The sequence below is a fragment of the Peromyscus californicus genome, unplaced genomic scaffold (genome assembly GCF_007827085.1).
Source record: "Peromyscus californicus insignis strain IS unplaced genomic scaffold, ASM782708v3 Scaffold_11__1_contigs__length_118956290, whole genome shotgun sequence".
NCBI lineage: Eukaryota > Metazoa > Chordata > Mammalia > Rodentia > Cricetidae > Peromyscus > Peromyscus californicus.
This window is the reverse complement of record NW_026294402.1, coordinates 57,461,911-57,481,280: the sequence shown is the minus strand read 5'-3', so window position 1 is coordinate 57,481,280 and position 19,370 is coordinate 57,461,911. Positions and strand designations below refer to the sequence as shown.

The following is a 19,370-nucleotide window of genomic DNA, read 5'->3' as shown; positions in this document are numbered from 1 at the left end:
GCGGGGAGCCCTGTGCAGCACAGAGTTAGCAGCAAGCCCTGAAGAAAGTGCTTCCTGTCAGACCTCTTCTTCCTCTAGAGCAGCGGTTCTCACCCCTCCTAATGCTGCGACCCTTAATACAGTTCCTCATGGTGTGCTGACCCCCGCAACTATAAAATTATTTTTGTTGCCATAAGACCCTCAAAGGGGTCGCAACCTACAGGCTGAGAATTGTTGCTTTATAGTCTGTACTCGTATGTACCCACCTTGACTCACCTGATGGCTGCCACCAGACAGAAAAGCACTTTTTAAAATATACTTTTAATTATGTGTATGTTTGCATGTCTGTGTGTTCATGCGAGTACAGGAGCCCACAGAGGCCAGGAAAGGAAGTCGGAGCCCCTGCAGCTGGAATTACAGGCAGTTGTGAGCCACTCTAGGTAGATTGTGGGAACCAAATTCAGGTCCTCTGCAAATTCAGGCACTCAGGGAGTCATCTGTCTCTCCAGCAGCCATTTGTTGTTATTTTGAGACAGATCTCGTGGCCCAGGCTGCCCTCAAAGTCACTGTACAATTGAGGATGGCTTGGAATTCTTGCTCCTCCTCCTTCCACCTCCCAAGTAAATGGTCAGGTATTTGCAGCCACACCCACTTCCCTGTTTGTAGGTGGTGAGCTGGTTTAAAGCACCTGCTCCAAGGCTGGGACTACATATGGGCTGATGGTCTATGCCCACCAGGCTACACTGTACTCTGCATGTGACTCTTCATGTCAAAAGGAACAGAAAACCACTCCAGTACCACTTGGAGCTGAATTTATTCACTTTATTCTTGAAACATGGCCCTCCTGGCTAGGGGCTGGCACCTCCCTTGGGCATCACCGAATTCTGTTGGGTCCCTTCCCTCTTTTTACCACCCTGGACTAAGCCCCCTCCCCGTGGAAGGGGCTTCAGGCAAGTGGCACCTCCTCCCCACTCAGGCTACTTTGTCCACAAGGATGCCAACCAGAGCAGCAGAAGAGCCTCCGGGAATGTCTTAGAAAGATTATGTAGGAGCCGGGCAGTGGCGGTGAACTCCTTTAACCCCAGCACTCGGGAGACAGTAGCAGGCGGATCTCTGTGAGTTCGAGGCCAGTCTGGTCAACAGAGCGAGTGCCAGGGCAGGCTCCAAAGCTAGAAGCACCCTGTCTCAAGCATGCAAGCCCTGGGTTTGACCCACTGCACTGCATGAATCAGACACACATGCCTGTAACTCCAGTAGAGAATAAAGGCAGCAGGATCAGAAGTTCAGTTCCACCCTGGGCTCCTGAGTGAGTTCAAAGCCAGCCTGTACCATGGAAGACTCAGTCCCTGACCCCAGCCCTGTCTCCCTATATCCTGCCCTTGAAAGGGATGCAGAGAGCAAGATCTTCCTCTTGACACTTTCTTATGGAGCTGTGTTCCTCAGCCAAGCTCTTAGCCAAGGCCCCTTCCTTTCACACAGGCGGGAGCTGATAGGGCAGTCCTTAGCCCTCCCCCGGCCAGGAGAGTGAGACTTGGCAGGCTTCCTGTGTGCCTGCTGGGTAAAGTGTGGAAGGGCAAGAAGGCTCTGACTTTGCTCTCTTCACCTCCATCCTATGTGCCTTTTTGTTTCAGGCCTCTCCTGGACTAACTAGTGTCCCCAGAATCCGTGTCCACCTAGAGCCAAGGGACTTAATCTGAAGCAGGTCTGTGGATGTAACCGAGATGAGGTCATCCCAAGTGAGTAAGGTAGGTCCTAACTCAAGGAAGGGGGTTCAGACACCACACAGGGAGGGCCATGACTAATGGGCCCACAGCCCAGAACACCCAGGATAGCCTGAGTCCCACCACAGGCTGGAAGAGGCAGAGAAGCATCCTCTAGAGCCTGTGAGAATACAACCCTGTCAACACCTCACCCTCAGAAGTGAGCAGATGAACAGCTGCTGTTCTCGACCATCATGTTCACGGTACCACGACAGCTGCCTCGCAAAGCCACATGGGCTGCACACTTGCACCTGGGCAGCAAAAAACTGGAGTCTCATGGATCCCACTAGGTACAACCCAGAAGGGGGTCAAGATGCTGTTTCCAGAGGAAACTAGCTGAAGTCTAGGGCCACACAGGGCAGCCAGGGCCTGGAGTGGTGGTCCCCAGAGGAGCCTACATCACAGTGGCCTACAAGGTCCGTCCCCAGTTGCTGGTTTCTCCCATAACCTGCCTCACTCTGGGACCCAGTTTGCTAGAAGCTTGCTGGTAGAAATCCAGGTAGATGAAGCCAGGCTGCCATCCAGACAGCTTTCCAGGACCACATCCCTAGTCAACTGCCCAAGAGGCACACAGTGGCCCAGGGCTCCAGGAACTTGCTATTCCTAAATACTCACTTTGGTAAATGTTTTTAAATGTTCCCTTAGGGTCAGGGAAATGGCTCAGTCAGTAAAGCACTTGCCTTACAAGCACAAGGACCTGAGTTCTAACCCCAGGACCCACATAAGAAAGGTCAGGTGTGGTGGTACATTTGCAATCTAGGCCTGGGGAGGTGGAGACTGGATCTCTGCAGCCCTCACTGGCCAGTGAACCTAGCCTAATGGGCAAGTTCCAGGCCAGTGAAAGACCCAGTCTCAAAAACAAGGTGGATAGTGTCCCTAAAGGACACCTGAGGTTGTCCTCTGGCCTACACACTGCCCCCATTCCCACTGTTTTCTTACAAAGGGCTCCTCAAAATGCAAAGTCTTCAGGCCCCACAAATCAAGCCTGCCCCTGCTTATGAGATAGCTGTTTAGACCTGATAATGATAGTCCTGAAATGGCAGCATCCTGGAGGCAGACAAGGAATGTGCTGGGCAGCTGAGGGGACAGATGCATGGATGGAGCCATGGTCCCCATGTCTCTGGTGAGGTGTGGCCAGGCTGAGAACTCTGGCCACCAAGAGCACAGTCAACTTGCCCAAGGCTCAGGGCCGCCTCCTACAAAATAGCTTCCCGCTGCCTCCCAGCACAGGGGATGACTGGAGGGGAACCCCTAGCGACAGGTCTGAGATGCTCTATCCCCCCCCCCCCCCCCCCCCCCCCCCGCAGTGGCCCAGGTTCCTCTAAGGACACTGTACTGACTGGGAAGAGATCCTTCTTGCCCACAGCCCCAGGAGTCCCTAAGTCAGTGGTTCTCATCATTCCTAACTCTGTGACCTTTTAATACAGTTCCTCATGTTGTAGGGACCCCAACCATAAAATTATTTTTGTTGCTACTTCATACTGTTGCGACTGAGCAGAGTCTCAGTTTCTAAGACCATCAGCAATAAGAGTTTTCTGAAGGTCGCAACCCACAGGTTAAGAACCACTGCTCTAGGTGGTAGGCGGATTGGGGAGGAGGGGGCAGTGAGAGGGCCCTCAAGGCCTGCCCCAAGAGAAAGCCTCTTACCCTACAGCCTAGGCCCCAGACCAGCCAGTCTCCCCCGCTTAGTCCAGAACTCCCTCCTGCCTCCCACCACATTCCCAAAGCTAGAAACAGCCCCCAGCCAGGCTGGGCTCCACACCAGCCTTTATTCAGACCTCTCAGCACTCAGCATGGTCTAGCCTGTAGAAAGACCACAACAAAAGAGAAAATCTGGGGCCCACTGTTCCGAGAGCAACAGGAAAGAACGCATAGGCGTGTCCCAAAGCTCACAGCACAGGCCAATGCTGGCTGCCAAAGGAGGTGGTGGTGCCTTGTGCCAAGGAGACCTGTACCTAAGCCTGGGAGGAGGCGGGGCTGGGGAGAAGCAGGAGCCACCGTGCTGGGAACAAAGGCACCGGGCAGGTGGCGAGAGATTCAGGTTGAGATGTAAAATCTTGAGAGAGATTTGTAACACCCCAGACCCTTACAACAGGTCTCAGGGAATCTATAAAACAAGGACTTGAGAACTCTGCCTTCTATGCAGCTCAAAACCCAGGCCAGGTTTCCAGAGTTCAGCTGATAGTGACCTGGAACTGGGCCTCTGGCTCCCTGGAGACTGGGTTCTCAGTAGCATGTCAGTGAGGTCCTAGGCTGGACAAGATACCCCTCTAGGCTGAGGGTGGGGACGCAGTGACAGACAGAACCACTCTTCCTTGCTGAGGCTAAACCAGAGGAACCAGTAACCCCCAGTCCATGGAGCTACTTGGGGACCACAGGGCCCTCTAGAACAAATGAAGCCCAGATGGAAATACGCTGTTCAAAGCACAGAAGTTGTGACCTAGAAACCTTGGGTCCAGGGGCAGGCAGCTTCAGGGCAAGCCAGCTTCTGGGTGGGTGGCAGAGTTTCCTGTTTCTGCCCTAACCACCCTTCACCTGCATGGCCACCAGAAGACATTTCCATGTGAGGCCAGCTCAGTCCTGAGAGATGGGAGTGTTACTTAGGCACCCTTAATAGTAGTGAAATACAGGGTAGGGCAGGGCCAGGATCTTGGCCTTCATATACGTCCCCAAACTAAATGCCATCTGAAGTCCAAAGCAAAAAACAAACAAAAATCCCAGACCCAAACAGTTGAGTCTCTCAACAATGAACTCTGCAAATCTGTGCACAGTGCACAGCCCACGTTACCACGATGCACATATGCACCCAGGCACAAATACCCATGGCCTGTTGCTCCCAGGGAGCCTCAGTGTTGACTGCTGACATGGAGCGTGTAGAAAGCCCAGGGCTCAGGGACGTAGATGACACCAGGGTACTTCTTTCTGAGTACAGGGTCATTCCACAGCCAAGCAACCCACAGAGCCACCAGGGACAGGGTGAGGGCGAAGGAAGAGAAGAGGAAGAGGCCGTTGCTGTCCAGGAAGAGGCACCTGCGCTTCTGGTGCAGGACGAGGGCCAGCATGGCAAAGAAGGTAAAGATGAAGAGCATGAAGATCTGCCCCTCGGTGACCAGGTACCTGGAGAAAGAGGACAGGTGTGGAGATGGAGTGGGTGCCATGGCAACACCATTCTGCCTGCTATCCCTCTGGACCAAGTACTAGGCTGCCCTCCCAGTCAATCAGAATGGCTCCGCTAGTGAGAGGACCCAATGTGCCAGGACAATCTAAACCACAGCCCGGGGCATCATATGACTTTAAGTGGTTTAACAATACTCAGCTGGATCGCAGGGCATGGTGGCACATGCCTTTAATCCTAGCACTAAGGAGGCAGAGGCAGGAAGATCTTTGAGTTTGAGGCCAGTCTGGTCTACATAGTTCCAGGACAGCCAGGGCTACATAGACCATGTTTCAAAATAATAATAATAATTAATAGTAGTAATACTACTACTATTAAATATAATAGTCAGCTAGGTGCCGTGGCTCACATGTTTACGCAGCACCCAGGAGGCAGAGGTAAGAAGGTCTCTGGTTACCACACAGCGAATTCCAAGGCTACATACTGAGAATCAGGAGATATCTGGCTTTGGTTTCTGGCATTTCTCACATGAGGACACGCCCACATGACGGACATTGGCTCTGGAAGAAGAAGAGGATGCAGTCTTCTTCGCAGGGAACATGTGGATGCATGGCCTCAGTTCCACACTCTGCTACCTGCTTGGTTTCTGGAGGCATCTGAGTTTGGGGATGCCATCCCAATACATGGAGGCTACTGTCAGTCATCTCCTTGACATGCTGCACCCTGGAGTACAGAGCACCCAGAGGCACTTGGAGGCTTCTGCAGTGTTATCTAGGTCTCTGCCTCCAGAAGTCCTGAGGCCCACCCATTCACTTAAGGAACTCCAGCTCAGAAGCCTCCGGGCCTGCGACCTTGGGGATGGCATGTGGACTACTTTGAACAACAACTTCAAGGCTGTTTCCTCTCTTACGGGGACACACACACACACACACACACACACACACACATAAACAGCCCCACCTCTCAAGGTGTCTGACAGGGGCTGTTTGCATCTCTCACTTGGAAAAGCATATCGTTCAGGGGATGGTGTGTTGTGAACCGACCGCTGTTGCACTAACATGTCAAGGGAAGACTGTGGCAATGAACACGCCCAGGTTGAGCCTCTTTCTCCCTGGTATAAATGCTACTATCCCTAGTCTCATCCTCCACAAGAGCACAGGTTAGCCCTAGTGGGCCCTCTTGCAGGCTGAACAGGTCCTGGAAGTGGCTAGAGATGGCCCAGGGAGGAAGGGATTTTCTTATGTAGAGGGGGCTCCCCATCCAAGGAGGCCCAATTGTGCTGGGGCCTTCCTGTAATCCCAGTCCTCTGGGTGTGTATGAGAGAAAGAGCTGCCTCTGAAGAAGAAATGGGAAGATAAGGGTCTGGCTGAGGTCTGAGAGGGGAGTCCAGAGTAGGGAAAGGGACCTCCGGAGAACAAAGGAGCAGGAGAGGCAGGACTAGGCTGAGAATGTCTCCCTGGTCTGTCCTTGGTCCTTGTCATCTTGTCACCCTGGTGCTCGTCTCTCCCCACTGAATCCCAACATCTCCTGCGAGGGGGACGGGCAGGTATAACTTCCATTATTGAGGTAAACTGAGGCTCAGGAGGATTCACAAGGCATGAGGCTAGAGGTAGACGCCTGGCCTCAAGGCAGCTTTGATGTGCTCGGAGGTAGGGTACAGAGGACAGCCTCGCCTCTCTCTGTCTACTTAGCTGGGCATCACGGTAACAGAGAAGCCACTACAAGGCACAGCCCTCTACCCAGGAGGAAGCAGAGGCCTGGGGATAGCAAGTCTTACCTGTGGTCACACTGCAGGTCTGTAGTCAAACGTGATTTTTTTTTTCTTTCTCTCTTTTTGAGGCAGGATCCATGTAGCCCAACATGGCCTCAAACTCATTATGTAGCCAATGCTTACTTGGGGTTCCTGATCCTCCTGCCTCCACCTCCCAAGTGCTGGGATTACAGAAGTGGGTCACCACACCCAGCACTGTTTACGTGTGGATTTTACTGTGGTGGCTCATTCTGTGCCTGTGCCCTCTGTCCCACCCCAAATGTCAATGTCCACTCACCAGTAGTACAGGCCACTGGGCACCACCAGGAGCAGGGCTGACCCTGGCATGTGGCTCTCAGCCTTGGAGGTGGTAAAACAGCCGCTGAAGTACATGAAGAGGATGAGGAAGAAGGGGATGTACCTGGGACAGAGAGGCGACAGCTTTAAAAGCCTGACCAGGGGTGTCCCCATCATCTCTCCACTGGCCCCTGTCGCGGAGGGTGTCACCTCGTGGTTTATAAAACCCTTGGCATGGGTCAGACACACTCCTCTACATTCAGCCTTTCCTGCCCTGGGAGTCCAGGCGGGAGGAACAGAAGCCAAAAGGTGAGGCTCATGCAAAGAAGGGCCCAGGGTTCCTTGTGTTAAGTACTAAGGTGAAGGGCGTGGGTGCCATGGCAACCGCACCCTGCCTGGATTCCCTCTCTGGACCTGGTGCCCACCCTGTCCTTCATTCCACATGGAGATTAGGGGATGTGGGGCTGTCTCGCCCATGTGACTTAGACACCAGCAGGTCCAGTACCACACTACCCTGGAAAGGGGGTACCCAGTAGGGCTGAAGTCAGAGAGAACATGGTTCTGGGAGATCCCGAGGAGGGAGGTGGAGCTCTTCATTCACACTTAGCCAACAGTCCCCACCTCATCCAAGAGTACAGCTTCTCTCCTCCTCACACCGGCTTCCTTTCTCCTTCCAGTACACACACACACACACACACACACACACACACACACACACACACACACACGCTCATACTCTTGTACACAAACCCTTTTCTGTCGTGACACCCCCACCCTCCAATACTCAGTCCACTCCCCCAACCTCCCCTGAATTCCCAGGCCTATTCCACCTCCCTCCTCCTTTCCCAACTTCTGGCAGAGTCAGGAAGAGCTGGCAAGAGCCTGTGCAGGGGTCCCCTATCGCTCTCCGAACCAGAAGGATCAACCTCCACAACCTCAGACAGACCCACAGACACCGGTGTGGGGCATGTGTTGAGGGAAGCGCCTCAGTCCACATGAGGCTCCTAGGTGCAGGGCTAGCCCCTCACCTCCCAGCGGACGAGTGCTCTCTTCTCGCCGGCTTTAGTTTATCCAGTATAGGATGAGGGATGGCAGAGAAAGCCTCCGTATTTGAGCTCTCAGTCTCTGGTTCTGACCCCACATTTCTGAGATTTTCCTCAAAGTGGCAGTGGCGGCAGTGGTGGGGGTGGGGTGGGGTGGGGATATTCCCCGGGGAGTTCCAAGATGGGGAACACAAATTGTGCCACCCAAACCTGGCCCTACTGGTTCTTATCAACTTCCTACATCCCCATCTGTCTCCTGCATCCCACCGGCAACCATCTAGTCACTAGATTCTAGTGTGTTTGTTTATCAGGGCTACAGCCCTCCCTCCCTCCCCAGCCCCAGGCTCAGACATGGCTAAGGTGGACAACACCTGCTTGCTGCCCTCTAGTGGCTACCGTGGGAACTTCCGGTAGGGAGGAGGCCAACCGAAAGCAACTGGGTCTCCCTTGGCACGCTGACCAGGGGTCCCCCACAGCGCCTTCGCTGAGAAGAGAATTCCATTCCAGATGCTCCATTTGATTCTTAGAGACCTGGGGTCCAGGGAGCCTTGTTCAGTGTCTCCTGGTGCCTGGGCCCTGGACGGAACATAGACCAGTCAGCCCCTCACTCACCACATGGAGTGGCCCAGGTACTCGTCATAGTAGTAGAGCAGCTCAAAGGAGTCGATCTGAGAAGGCACAGAGGTGGCAGAGTGAGAGGGGCTGGGGCCTGAAACAACACCTCCCACACACCATTCTCATTCCCTCCCTAGGGTACCAGAGGGGCACGGGGAGCCAGGGTTTCGTTTGTTTTTTTGTGATAGTCTCACTATATAAACCAGGCTGGTCTTGAACCACTATATAAACCAGGCTGGTCTTGAACCACTACATAAACCAGGCTGGTCTTGAACTTGTAGCAATCCTCTTCTCTTTCCCTCCTGAGTGCTGGGGTTTCAGACATGCACCCCACATTCAGACAGATACTGTGTCCCTTTACAGTCTAGGAGCATACTGATTTGGGTGGGCAACAATGCCCTCACTTAGCTACATGCTTATAATTCCAGCACTCCAGGAGGCAGAGGCAGGAGGATCAGGAGTTCAAGGTCATCCTTGGCTACTTACAGAATTTGTGGTCAGCCTGGGCTACATGAGACATGACTGGCTGGGGAGCCTTTTTAGTCTCCAAGTACAGACACCCAGTAGGGCAGCCTTGGGAGAGTGGGTGGGGGAAGAGCCTCACCAGTGTCTCTGGCTTGAGGTTCTTGATGATGGGGTTCTCTCTGACGGACAGGTGGTGCTGGTACCCACTGAAGAGCAGGCGGTGGTTGACGGAGTCGCCCACCAGGTGGATGCTGGCTCCCATGATGAAGGTGATGATACTGACGTAGATTATAGACCGCGGCAGCGTGCGGGGGGACCTCTCGATGAGCTAAGGTTCAGAATGAGGTCCACAGCATGTCCCGGACTCCATCACAATGTGTGAAAACCTCTGCCTCCCTTCCCCCAGAAAAGTGGGATAGAAAGTCCCTCTGGGGGTTGTGGGTTCCTTAGAAGGACAGCCTAGCACCAGACCACGGCACGGTGTAAGTCCAGCAGCGTCTGCTGAAGGACACCCTTCTTCTTCTTCAGGAAAATCAGGTGAGGGTGGGGGATGGGGGCAGTGTGATACCAGACCTTCAAGGCAGGAGTCCTGACCAGGCCAGACCCTTCCACTACCCCAGGGTGTCCCATGTGTGCTCTGGGTGGGCCAGCATGCTGCAGGGGTCTGCTTCCTAAGTGACAGGTCCCCAGTAAACAGAAAGAAAATGTCAAGGAGTCCAAAATGGGGGTGGGCGTTCTAAAACCACAGTTCTGAAGTGATGCTTCTCCTACTTTTAGAAATTTGAAATGTCTTTCATTTTTAATTTTTGAAGAAACACTTACCATTTATTTATTGTGTGAGTGTATGTATGTAGGTAGACATGTAAAGGTCAGAGGATAATTTGTGGAAGTCGTTTCTTATCATGTGGGGATAAAATTTAGGCTGCCAGGCTTGGCAGTAAGCACCCTGACCCACTGAACCAGTTCACCAGCTCATGGAGAGAGAGAGAGAGAGAGAGAGAGAGAGAGAGAGAGAGAGAGAGAGAGAGAGAGAGAGAGAGTGTGTGTGTGTGTGTGTGTGTGTGTGTGTGTGTGTGTGTGTGTGTGTGTGTGTTGTGTGTATGCGCGCCTCTATTACCAGAGAGGATGGGAGGGAGACAGGCCAGTCTGTACCTTGAGCAGAAGGAAGGGCGTGATGACATTGTAGGCCATGTGGAAGTAGTCCCCGACACTCGGCTTGTTGAGAGGGAACCATTGGAGTGGGAACACCAACTAGGAAAGAGGGCATGCGCTCACAGGAAGGCCTGCAAGCCACTGGACACCAGCCCCCTTAGACACTGAGCTCCTCCTGTGTTCTCTTGGAAGCCCTAGGCCAAAAGGACTGCCAGAGAGAGAAACTGAGTCCTGTAGAGAGTAAATGGACTGTTCCTAGTCATATTTGATACACGGATATCCAGGGAATGTCTTAGGCCCTCTACATGACAGTACTCTACAGAATAGTATTTTTTTACTGTTTTATATTTTATTTAATCTTTTATCTTAGGACAAAACACATTTACAATCTAAAATCTTTCCTAATTTGAAAAAGGTCCTTTCTCCTTTAACCTTTTTTTAAACCAAAAATATTCTATCATATTTACATCTTTTCTTATTCTGCTGAATGGGGAGAGCAGAATGGGCCTTCTGAACTTTTCATGGTGTGGTCTTTACTTCCTTGATTAGGTTTGTTTCAAGGCATTTTGTTTTATTTTTCAGGCTTCTGTGGGATGGAACGGGGCTGTCTCCCGGATTTCCTTCTCAGTCTGTATCTGGTATGGAGGAAGGCTGTGGTAACTGTAGCCTGCCACTTTGCTGGAAGTGCTCAGCACTTAGGTTTCTTTTGTCTTGTGACAGGGTCTTACCATGGAGCTCTGACAGGCCATTATAATACATGTTTACTATGGGAGACTAAGTTGCCATTAATAGAAACAGCAATTTGCATATATTGCTATAGAGCAGTGGTTCTCAACCTTCCTAATGCCCTTTACTACAGCTCCTCATGTTGTGGTCACCCCAACCATAACATTATTTTCATTGCTACTTCATAACTGTAATCTTGCTGTTATGAATTGTAATGTAAATATTTTTGGAGATAGAAGTTTGCCAAAGGGGTCACAATCCACAGGTTGAGAACCACTGCTATGCAGATACATTCTAATGTAAAACAATCAAGGTGCCAAATATAAGGTATAAAACAAAATCTTCTTTTGGTTAGGAAAAAAAAGGAATTTCTGTATATGTTACATAAACAGAGACAGGTGTGGAGGGTGTGTCCGAGCCTCAGCAAAGTCTAGCACCTCCCTATTTTGAAACTTCTACATGTTACTGTCACTACTTGGAAGTGACTTTAGTTTGGTCACTTACAGTATGCAAATGCAGCTGATGGGCTTCTCCAGAGGAGAGTACTATCTGTCCCAAGGTAATGAGAGAGGACATCAGCTATGCTCTACCTCATGGGAAGACTATTGGGACCCACCCAGGCTCTCTTACTGGTATGACTGGCCAGTCACAGGGCTACAGAATGCAAGAGCCTCGAGATTTCCCCTAAGAAGTGATGCCTGTAAGGTCACTCGGCAAACTGAAATCACAGTAAGTCCCCTCAATGCTGGCAGGACTCAGCCTCACACCTACCATGGCAATGGGCCGGCCGAAGTCCAGAACCCAGTTCTGCAGTGTGAAGTAGAACCAGAGGTCCAAGTGGAAGGGAGCTGTGCGCTCTGTCTCCTCAGCCTTCACGGAGCCATGCCTGGCAAGGAACAAGACGAGAGTCAGCCCTCTCCCCGCTTCACCATCAACCCAAGAGAAAGACAAAGAGGTCCAGGCACGCGAAGGCAGGACTTGCATGTTATCTAGGGAAAGGAAACCCAGAGTCTAGTCAAGAGGACAGTGGATTTCAGTTGTCCTAACTACCCTGGGACTCAGGAAGAAACTGACCCACGGGTGAAGTAACATCAAGCTTCCATTATAAAATGATGGGGAAATAAAACAAGGCAAAACATGAAAGATGAATGAAAACCATCAAACATGATGATGGACAGAGGCAGACAACCTTCACGAAGCACCCACTGTGCCCCCAGGCACCATGGGGTGCTAACTGCTTGTGTGAGCTCACTTCTTTATTTGTTATGAATTAATTTTTTTTTTTTTTTTTTCGAGACAGGGTTTCTCTGTGTTGCTTTGCACCTTTCCTGGAACTCGCTTTGGAGACCAGGCTGGCCTCGAACTCACAGAGATCCGCCTGCCTCTGCCTCCCGAGTGCTGGGATTAAAGGCGTGCGCCACCACCGCCCGGCCGTTATGAATTAATTTTTAAGAGGCATGAATATGCAACTCTGTATGTGCACATGGGTGCAGGGGCCTTGAGATGCCAGATCTCTTGGAGTGACAGGTGGCTGTGGGCTGCCTGACATGGGTGCTGGGAACTGAACTCTGGTCTTCTGCAATTACAGAACACACTTCAAACCACTGAGCCATCTCGCCAGTCCCTAGTTGATTAATCTGTGTGTGAATGATGATGCTGGGGAGGGAACCCAGGGCCTTGCCCACGGTAAGCCTGTGTTCCACCACTGAGCTACACCCCCGTCACTCACTTGATTCCTTTAGTCCTCACGAAAACTCATTGAGATCTGAATGTTGCCTTCGTTTTATAAATTGGGGGAAAAGGGTCCGACAGACTACGTTTCTTGCCCCAGGACTAGAATCTAAATGATTAGGCCTCAGAGTTTATTTATTTATGTTTTTTTCAACTCAGGGTTTCCCTGTGTAGCCCTGGCTGTCCTAGAACTTGCTATGTAGACCAGGCTAGCCTCAAATTCAGGGATATGCCTGCCTCTGCCTCCTGAGTGATGGGATCAAAGGTGTGTGCCACCACGGCTGGCTCAGTTTTTTGTTTTTGTTTTTGTTTTTTAATCTCTATCCCACAGTATTTTTTGTCCATTGGTAATTGGTTCCTGGGAACAATCATGGTTCTCTAACAGGGACTGGGGGTGGGAGCAGAGCCTCCCTCCACCTTGGCTCCTCAGCTATGTGGAGGTACCTAGGGCCGCTGGAATATTACATTCCTTACCAGTCCACATCAGAGCCTGAGAAAGAAGCCAGCGGGGCCATAATGGTGTAAGAAATGTACCACGGAAGCACAAAGTCCCTCTCACAAAGCAGTTGGTTCCCTGCTGTTCACAGATGCTCTGAAGTTCAAGGGCATTGCTACTTCCTATGGGAGGGTTTCTCTGAGAAAGCTTTTCCCAGCCCACACTAGTCCTACAGGGAGCAAGTATTTCCTCACAAATTCAGGCCAGTCATGGCAGCGTGGGCCTGGGGTTGTGTTCTTCCATCTAAGCCCTCAGGAGGGGAGACTTTTTAAAAAATTAAATAGCCTAGTGGTGGTGATATATACCTCAAATCCCAGGGTCGGGGAGGGGGGCAGGAGGGCAGTGGGGGTGGGGGAGCAGAGGCCAGCCTGGTCAACAGAGTGAGTTCCAGGACAGCCAGGGCTACACGGAGAAATCCTATCACAAAAAAAAAAAGGAAGGAAGGAAGGAAGGAAGGAAGGAAGGAAGGAAGGAAGGAAGGAAGGAAGAAAGAAAGAAAAGAGTTATTTCTTTGAGTGTGTGAGCATGCGCACATGCCATGCATGTGGAGGTTAAAAGACTATGTTCAAGGCTGCTCTCTTTTCCATCATGTGGGTCCTGGGATCAAACTCAGGTCTTCAGGCTTAGTGGTTGCCTTAACTCACAGAGCCCTATCAGCAGCCCAAAAGGGGAGAGCATTAAGGTTCCCCCAACCCTCCAACCTCCTCATTAGAATCTGATCCTCTTACAGCATGCTTACCACCCAGAGACAAGACAGTACTAACTCCTACGATGATGGGCGGAGCCTCATCTTGTATATGTGGCCAAACCAGACACGGGTCCCTGGCCTCCAGAGTTGTCTTGTCCCTGGCTCAGGCTGACTTAAAACCATCACCACGGCCCGTGTTCCGTATCCCTCCCCTATGGGCACACATGAGCTGAGCAGCACCAGGTCCTCTGTCACATGCTGACTTCCATAATTTGCTGGGATCCTCAGCTAATTAGCTGATGCTAATCCCAAAGATGAATGGACAGATCAAGCCACCCGGGGCCAGAGAGTCAGGCCCTGGGGGATCTGTGGTCCTGTAGAAGGCAAGGCAGGTAGAGTAGGCATTCCCCAAGTCAACACAGCCTTCCTGTCCCCAACTCAGTGCTCCCCCACCACACACTGATCACCAACTATGCATGATGCTACAGCTTTACCCGTACCATCTCAGCTGACCCCAGGCATCAGAGGCAGGAGCTGTCCCCCACTGCTTTCAGATGAAGATGCCTGCCGAGGCTCAGGTCAGCGTTCAGTCACGTCACCCACGTAGTAAGGAGCTGCTGTGACTACGACGTTTACCACCTGTTTCCCGACTCTTACTTCTTCCCAAAAGGTAGTGTTTCATTAGCCACAGGGAGGGCTTGGCGACTGGGGGATGAGCTCCTTCCGATGCGGGCTCTCTAGGATGCAAGCCCCAAGGCTGCCTGTGGCCAAGGTTCCATCCTCCAGAGACAGCCAAGAGAAAAAGAAAGGGCCTCAAAGGAAGGGTGTGTTTGTGTGTGTGTGTGTGTGTGTGTGTGCACGTGCACGCAGAGTGTTCATGTGTCACATGGCAGGCTGCCTCAGACCATATGAACTGGCACCTTCTCTTGGCTGGGGCTGCTGAGCTCACACTGACTGATACGGAAATGCAGGAGTTCTGGCTAGCACAGAGCTCAAGCGAGGGTCTTTGTGCTCTTAACCACTTACTATTCTGATTACTGTATATTACTGATTACTATATGTTACTGTAATAAGCCAGCTGACATCTGAGGTCAAACTAGCAAAAGATCAGTGTAGCCAGGAACGACATGCAGAACCTGCAGAACGGAAGGGAGCTTTAAGGCAGGGATGGGCACTTTCAACCAGGAAGAAAAGGTGCCTGTGAGCAGGAGGGAGGGGCCTGGGGGGAGGGGGGAAGCACTGAAGAAATCCCAGGCCTATGAGGGCCAAACCAAACCGGTAGGGGCTGGCCAGGCCTAAGACAGGGCAGATATGCAAGCTAGCTATGCAGACTGCTCAGAGTTGGGTGACAGCGCCCCCATGGAGTCCCTGTTCTCCTCCAACAAGCAGTGAGGAAGGATTAGGAGGGAGGAGGCCAGTGCCCTCAGTGTTTCATTCTGAAACCTCCAACTCAGAGCTGCGATGTTTAGTCTAAAGAAATAAAGGCGTTTGGGAAGCCCATGGGGGAGGAAGGTACAAGGTACAAGGCTCTAGAATCTACTGGCTCACACTAGAGGCTCAGTAGCAATTTCTTCCTCTACCCCAGGAAGCACTTCCATCATGGGAACCCCGACATGAGTCCAGCCTAGCTCAGTAGGGCAGGTGGGAAAACAGGTAGCAACAGGGAAAATAGCAGCTTGGGAATCAAGGCTGATAATACAGGGATTTCCAGAATCTGGGCTCTGTTTTGCAAGGTCTCTCTCCTCTCTCTCTCTCTCTCTCTCCCCTCCCCCCACCTTGTGTTTGTTGTGTGTGAGTGCTTTTCCTCACCCCAGTAAAAGCCTTCCTTTACCAACAATAAATAAACAAAAGACTGACCAATATCTAAAAGGTTTTCTTTTGTTGGGGCTGACTGTGAAGGCAGATCACACCGGGTAAGGATGTCTCCCCTCAACATGGTCCTGAGGATGAGTGATCTCAAGCCTGTCCCAAGTTCCTGATTCCAGACTTCCCAGGCTGAGCCCTGCAGGCCATGCTGGTCCTGGGTCCCCATCGGGAGCAATCGTGGGCAGACATAATGCTGGGTAACCTGAGGCGAGCCTTTGCTCCTGCCCCTCCACAGCCTCCCCAGTCTGCCACATCTGCCACATGGGGAAACTGACACCATGACAGCTGGGAAGCCAGTGTGGCCCAGCAGCTTCTGCAACCCTAGATGGCAGGGAAGAAAAGGGCTTGTTTGAGAAGTAAAGGAAGTGTGAATGGGGATAGAAAGAGACTGACTCTGGGCTCTTTATGAAGGATGAGGAAATCAGACATGAAGAGACACTTGAATGAAAAATGAGGAAATGCAGACGAACAAGAACAAGGAGAAGAAAAAAAAAGATAACCAAGAGCAAGCGGTGGTGGCGCACACCTTTACTCCAGCACTCGAGAGGCAGTGACACGCGGATCTCTGTGAGTTCGAGGCCAGCCTGGTCTACAGAGCAAGTTTCAGGACAACCAGAGCTACCCTGTCTCAAAACAGAAAACGAGAGACAGCTTAAATATTGTAAACATTGTATACTGACTTCCAATGTTTAGACTTAATCCAGAGATAACATGTAGAAAACACCTGTGACAGCCCCCAATGTGGAAGATAATGTTGACCTCTTTAGTACCGTGGGCAGCACAGGGCATACTAGAGGTGCTTACTAAATGCTTGCTGAAGTTGTGGGATGTTTCTGATCGGTAAAACAGTCTGAGCCTCAATCTGATCAGGCTCATTAGCCTGCTCTGGATCTATTTCCTTATCAATGGAGATGATGAAGTAATATTTTAAAAAAGCAAATGGACCGTACAGTGACATGATGTTCAATAATGTGTCTACAAACAAATCTGTCCAGTGCAGACATGATTGAGCACATATACAAACTAAGATGGCTATGGTGTTACCAAGCCATGGAACTATTACCAGGCGCAGAACTGCACATGCTCAGAAAACTGGCTTCCAAGTCAAAAAGCAAACAGTCCACACATTCTTTGGGAACAATGCAAGAGCTAACCTCAGCCCAGCCCCCCAAACTTCTCCCACCATCCCAGAGCACACCAGGAACTTCCTAAAATTCACATGGAGCACATTAGTGCTCAAAACTCTTCCATGGCTCTTTGGTACCTATGGGACAGGGGGGGTATACATCTCCCCACCCCCCGGCAGGGTTTCTCTGTGTAGTTTTGGTACCTGTCCTGGATCTCGCTCTGTAGACCAGGCTGGCCTCGAACTCACAGAGATCCGCCTGGCTCTGCCTCCCGAGTGCTGGGATTAAAGGCGTGCGGGTGTATACATTTTTAACAGGTCATTTAGGATGAGGAAAGTAAGGGCCTATTGCTCAAGAAGTGAGCAAGCTCCTTTCAGGACTGTTCCCATCCAGAGCACCTACCTCCTCAAACTTATACTCTAGGGCATTTAGGGCACTTCAAGTCAGTCCAACCCCCTGTCATTTTCTCTTACAGCTGTGACTTGTCCACACCAATATACTCCTTGCCTTTCCTCACATTCTTCCATCAGCTACCATAACCAGTTTCTGCGGTGCTGGGGATTGAACCCAGGGCTTCCTGCATACTATGCAGACACTACCGACTAAACTACATTCCCCTAGAAACCTGCCTCTACCTCCTGAGCGCTGGGATTAAAGACATAGCCACCATGCCGGCCTAACAAGCCTTAAGTGTCCTCTGCAAAGTCCCGTACTGCTCAACTCCTCCAGAAAGCCCTCCAGGGTTAGCTGTCACCTGAGTGGGCTCCGACTGTCCTGTTTCCCACCTGGTACAGTGCTAGGCACACGCACGACAGACGCTTAATCAACACGGGTGACACGCGAGGAATGCTTACCGTTAGTGCGGTAAAGCGGACCGAGGCAGACTGGAGGGAAATAGCAAAGGGCGGGTTTTGTGCCTCTGGCTCTGCCCCGCCCAGCCGGCTAAACCCCAAACATCTCCCCCTCATTCAGAATGGGAGCGTGCCACTTCCCGCGGTCCCCGGTTACCGGCTCACTTTCCTGGGCCCCCGAGCCTCCTGAGTCACAGTCCTGCCCAGAGAAGGAGGCTTCCGCAAACTTGCAAGAGGCGCGGGGACTCAGCAGGGCTGGCCGGGGTGACCTCCGAGCAGCCGGCCCCTGCGGTTCCTCCGACCCCGGCGAGGTCTCTCAAACTCTGGGGCCCCGCACGGCCTTCCCGTCCCCGCTCCGCCCGCACCTGGCCTGCACGAACGCGCCGCCGGGGCCGCCCGCCGCTCCCGGGAGCTGCCGCCTCCGCGCCGCCGCCTCCATGGCCACCCGGCTCGGCATCGCCTTCCTGGAGCAGAGACGACTGCGCGGGCGGCGCGGGGAAGGCCCGGCCAGAGGCGAGCGCGGGGCCCCGGGGCGGGGAGGAGCTGGAGGAGGGAGGGGGAAGCGGGAGGAGGGAGCAGCGGGAGGAGGGAGCAAGAGGAGGGCCTGGAGGAGGGAGGGGAAAGCGGGAGGAGAGAGAAAGGGGAGGGGCTGGGGGAGGGAGGGGAAAGCGGAGGAGAGAGAAAGGGGAGGGGCTGGAGGAGGGAGGGGGCAGCGGGAGGAGGGAGAAAAGGGAGGGGCTGGAGGAGGGAGGGGGAAGCGGGAGGAGGGAGCAGCGGGAGGAGGGAGCAAGAGGAGGGCCTGGAGGAGGGAGGGGAAAGCGGGAGGAGAGAGAAAGGGGAGGGGCTGGAGGAGGGAGGGGGAAGAGGGAGGAGAGAGCAAAGGGAGGGGCTGGGGGAGGGAGGGGGAAGAGGGAGGAGGGAGAAAGGGGAGGGGCTGGGGGAGGGAGGGGGAAGAGGGAGGAGGGAGAAAGGGGAGGGGCTGGGGGAGGGAGGGGAAAGCGGGAGGAGGGAGCAAGGGGAGGGGCTGGAGGAGGGAGCAAGGGGAGGGGCTGGAGGAGGGAGCAAGGGGAGGGCGGAGGATGGGGAGGGACTTAGGTGAGGAAGGGAGAGGAGGCTGGTGAGGGATGTGTGGGACGGGGCGGTGCAGGGGGCTGGGGGACGAAACAACACCGAAGGAGGTGGAGAGAGGAAGGAGGACGCAGGAAAAGAGGAGGGAGAACGTAGTGGGGAGGGCAATCTCCACTTGAGAAGGCGGGGCCTAACCTATGTCCTGGCAGTCTCTTGGGTCTGAGCTGGACCTGCACACATGTACACATGTGAGATCACCTGGTGCCTGGGTGTGTGTGTGTGTGTGTGTGTGTGTGTGTGTGTGTGTGTGTGTGTGTGTGTGTTTTCTGGGTCCTCTGCTTTTCTGCTGGAAGGAAGCCTTGCCTTAGCCTGACTGAGGGTGATGGACAGAGGTGTACTGGGGACCCAAGAGTGATCAGAAGGCCTGGGGTCTTTTGAGTCCTTCAAGCTGTGCTGAGAACCCTCCTTCCTCGCATTAAAGACTGCTCAATAAACTATCAACTCTGTCTTTGGTGGGTGAAGAGGGTAGGGCCCCCAAAAGCAGTGAATTTTCTCTTAGTTGGGCTAAATGGGGGTGCAGTGAGGATGGTCCAGAATCCAGTCCTGGCTCTGTCACTGGGCACGGCTTGGGGAAAGAGCCA

The 19,370-nt window shown here is 52.6% G+C and overlaps 1 protein-coding gene across 1 annotated transcript; it reads right to left on the bottom strand.

Annotated features, from left to right (window-relative positions):
* Positions 1-787: 787 nt before the first annotated feature.
* Cln6 (CLN6 transmembrane ER protein) lies at positions 788-18,245 on the bottom strand. Its single transcript, XM_052763371.1, has 7 exons — positions 18,027-18,245; positions 11,674-11,788; positions 10,177-10,275; positions 9,164-9,352; positions 8,557-8,612; positions 6,903-7,025; positions 788-4,856 (listed from the first exon to the last, which is right to left on the bottom strand). Exons 1-7 carry the CDS (start codon positions 18,116-18,118, stop codon positions 4,586-4,588), a joined length of 945 nt encoding a protein of 314 aa, XP_052619331.1. The 5' UTR covers positions 18,119-18,245; the 3' UTR covers positions 788-4,585.
* Between the last annotated feature and the right edge of the window lie 1,125 nt (positions 18,246-19,370).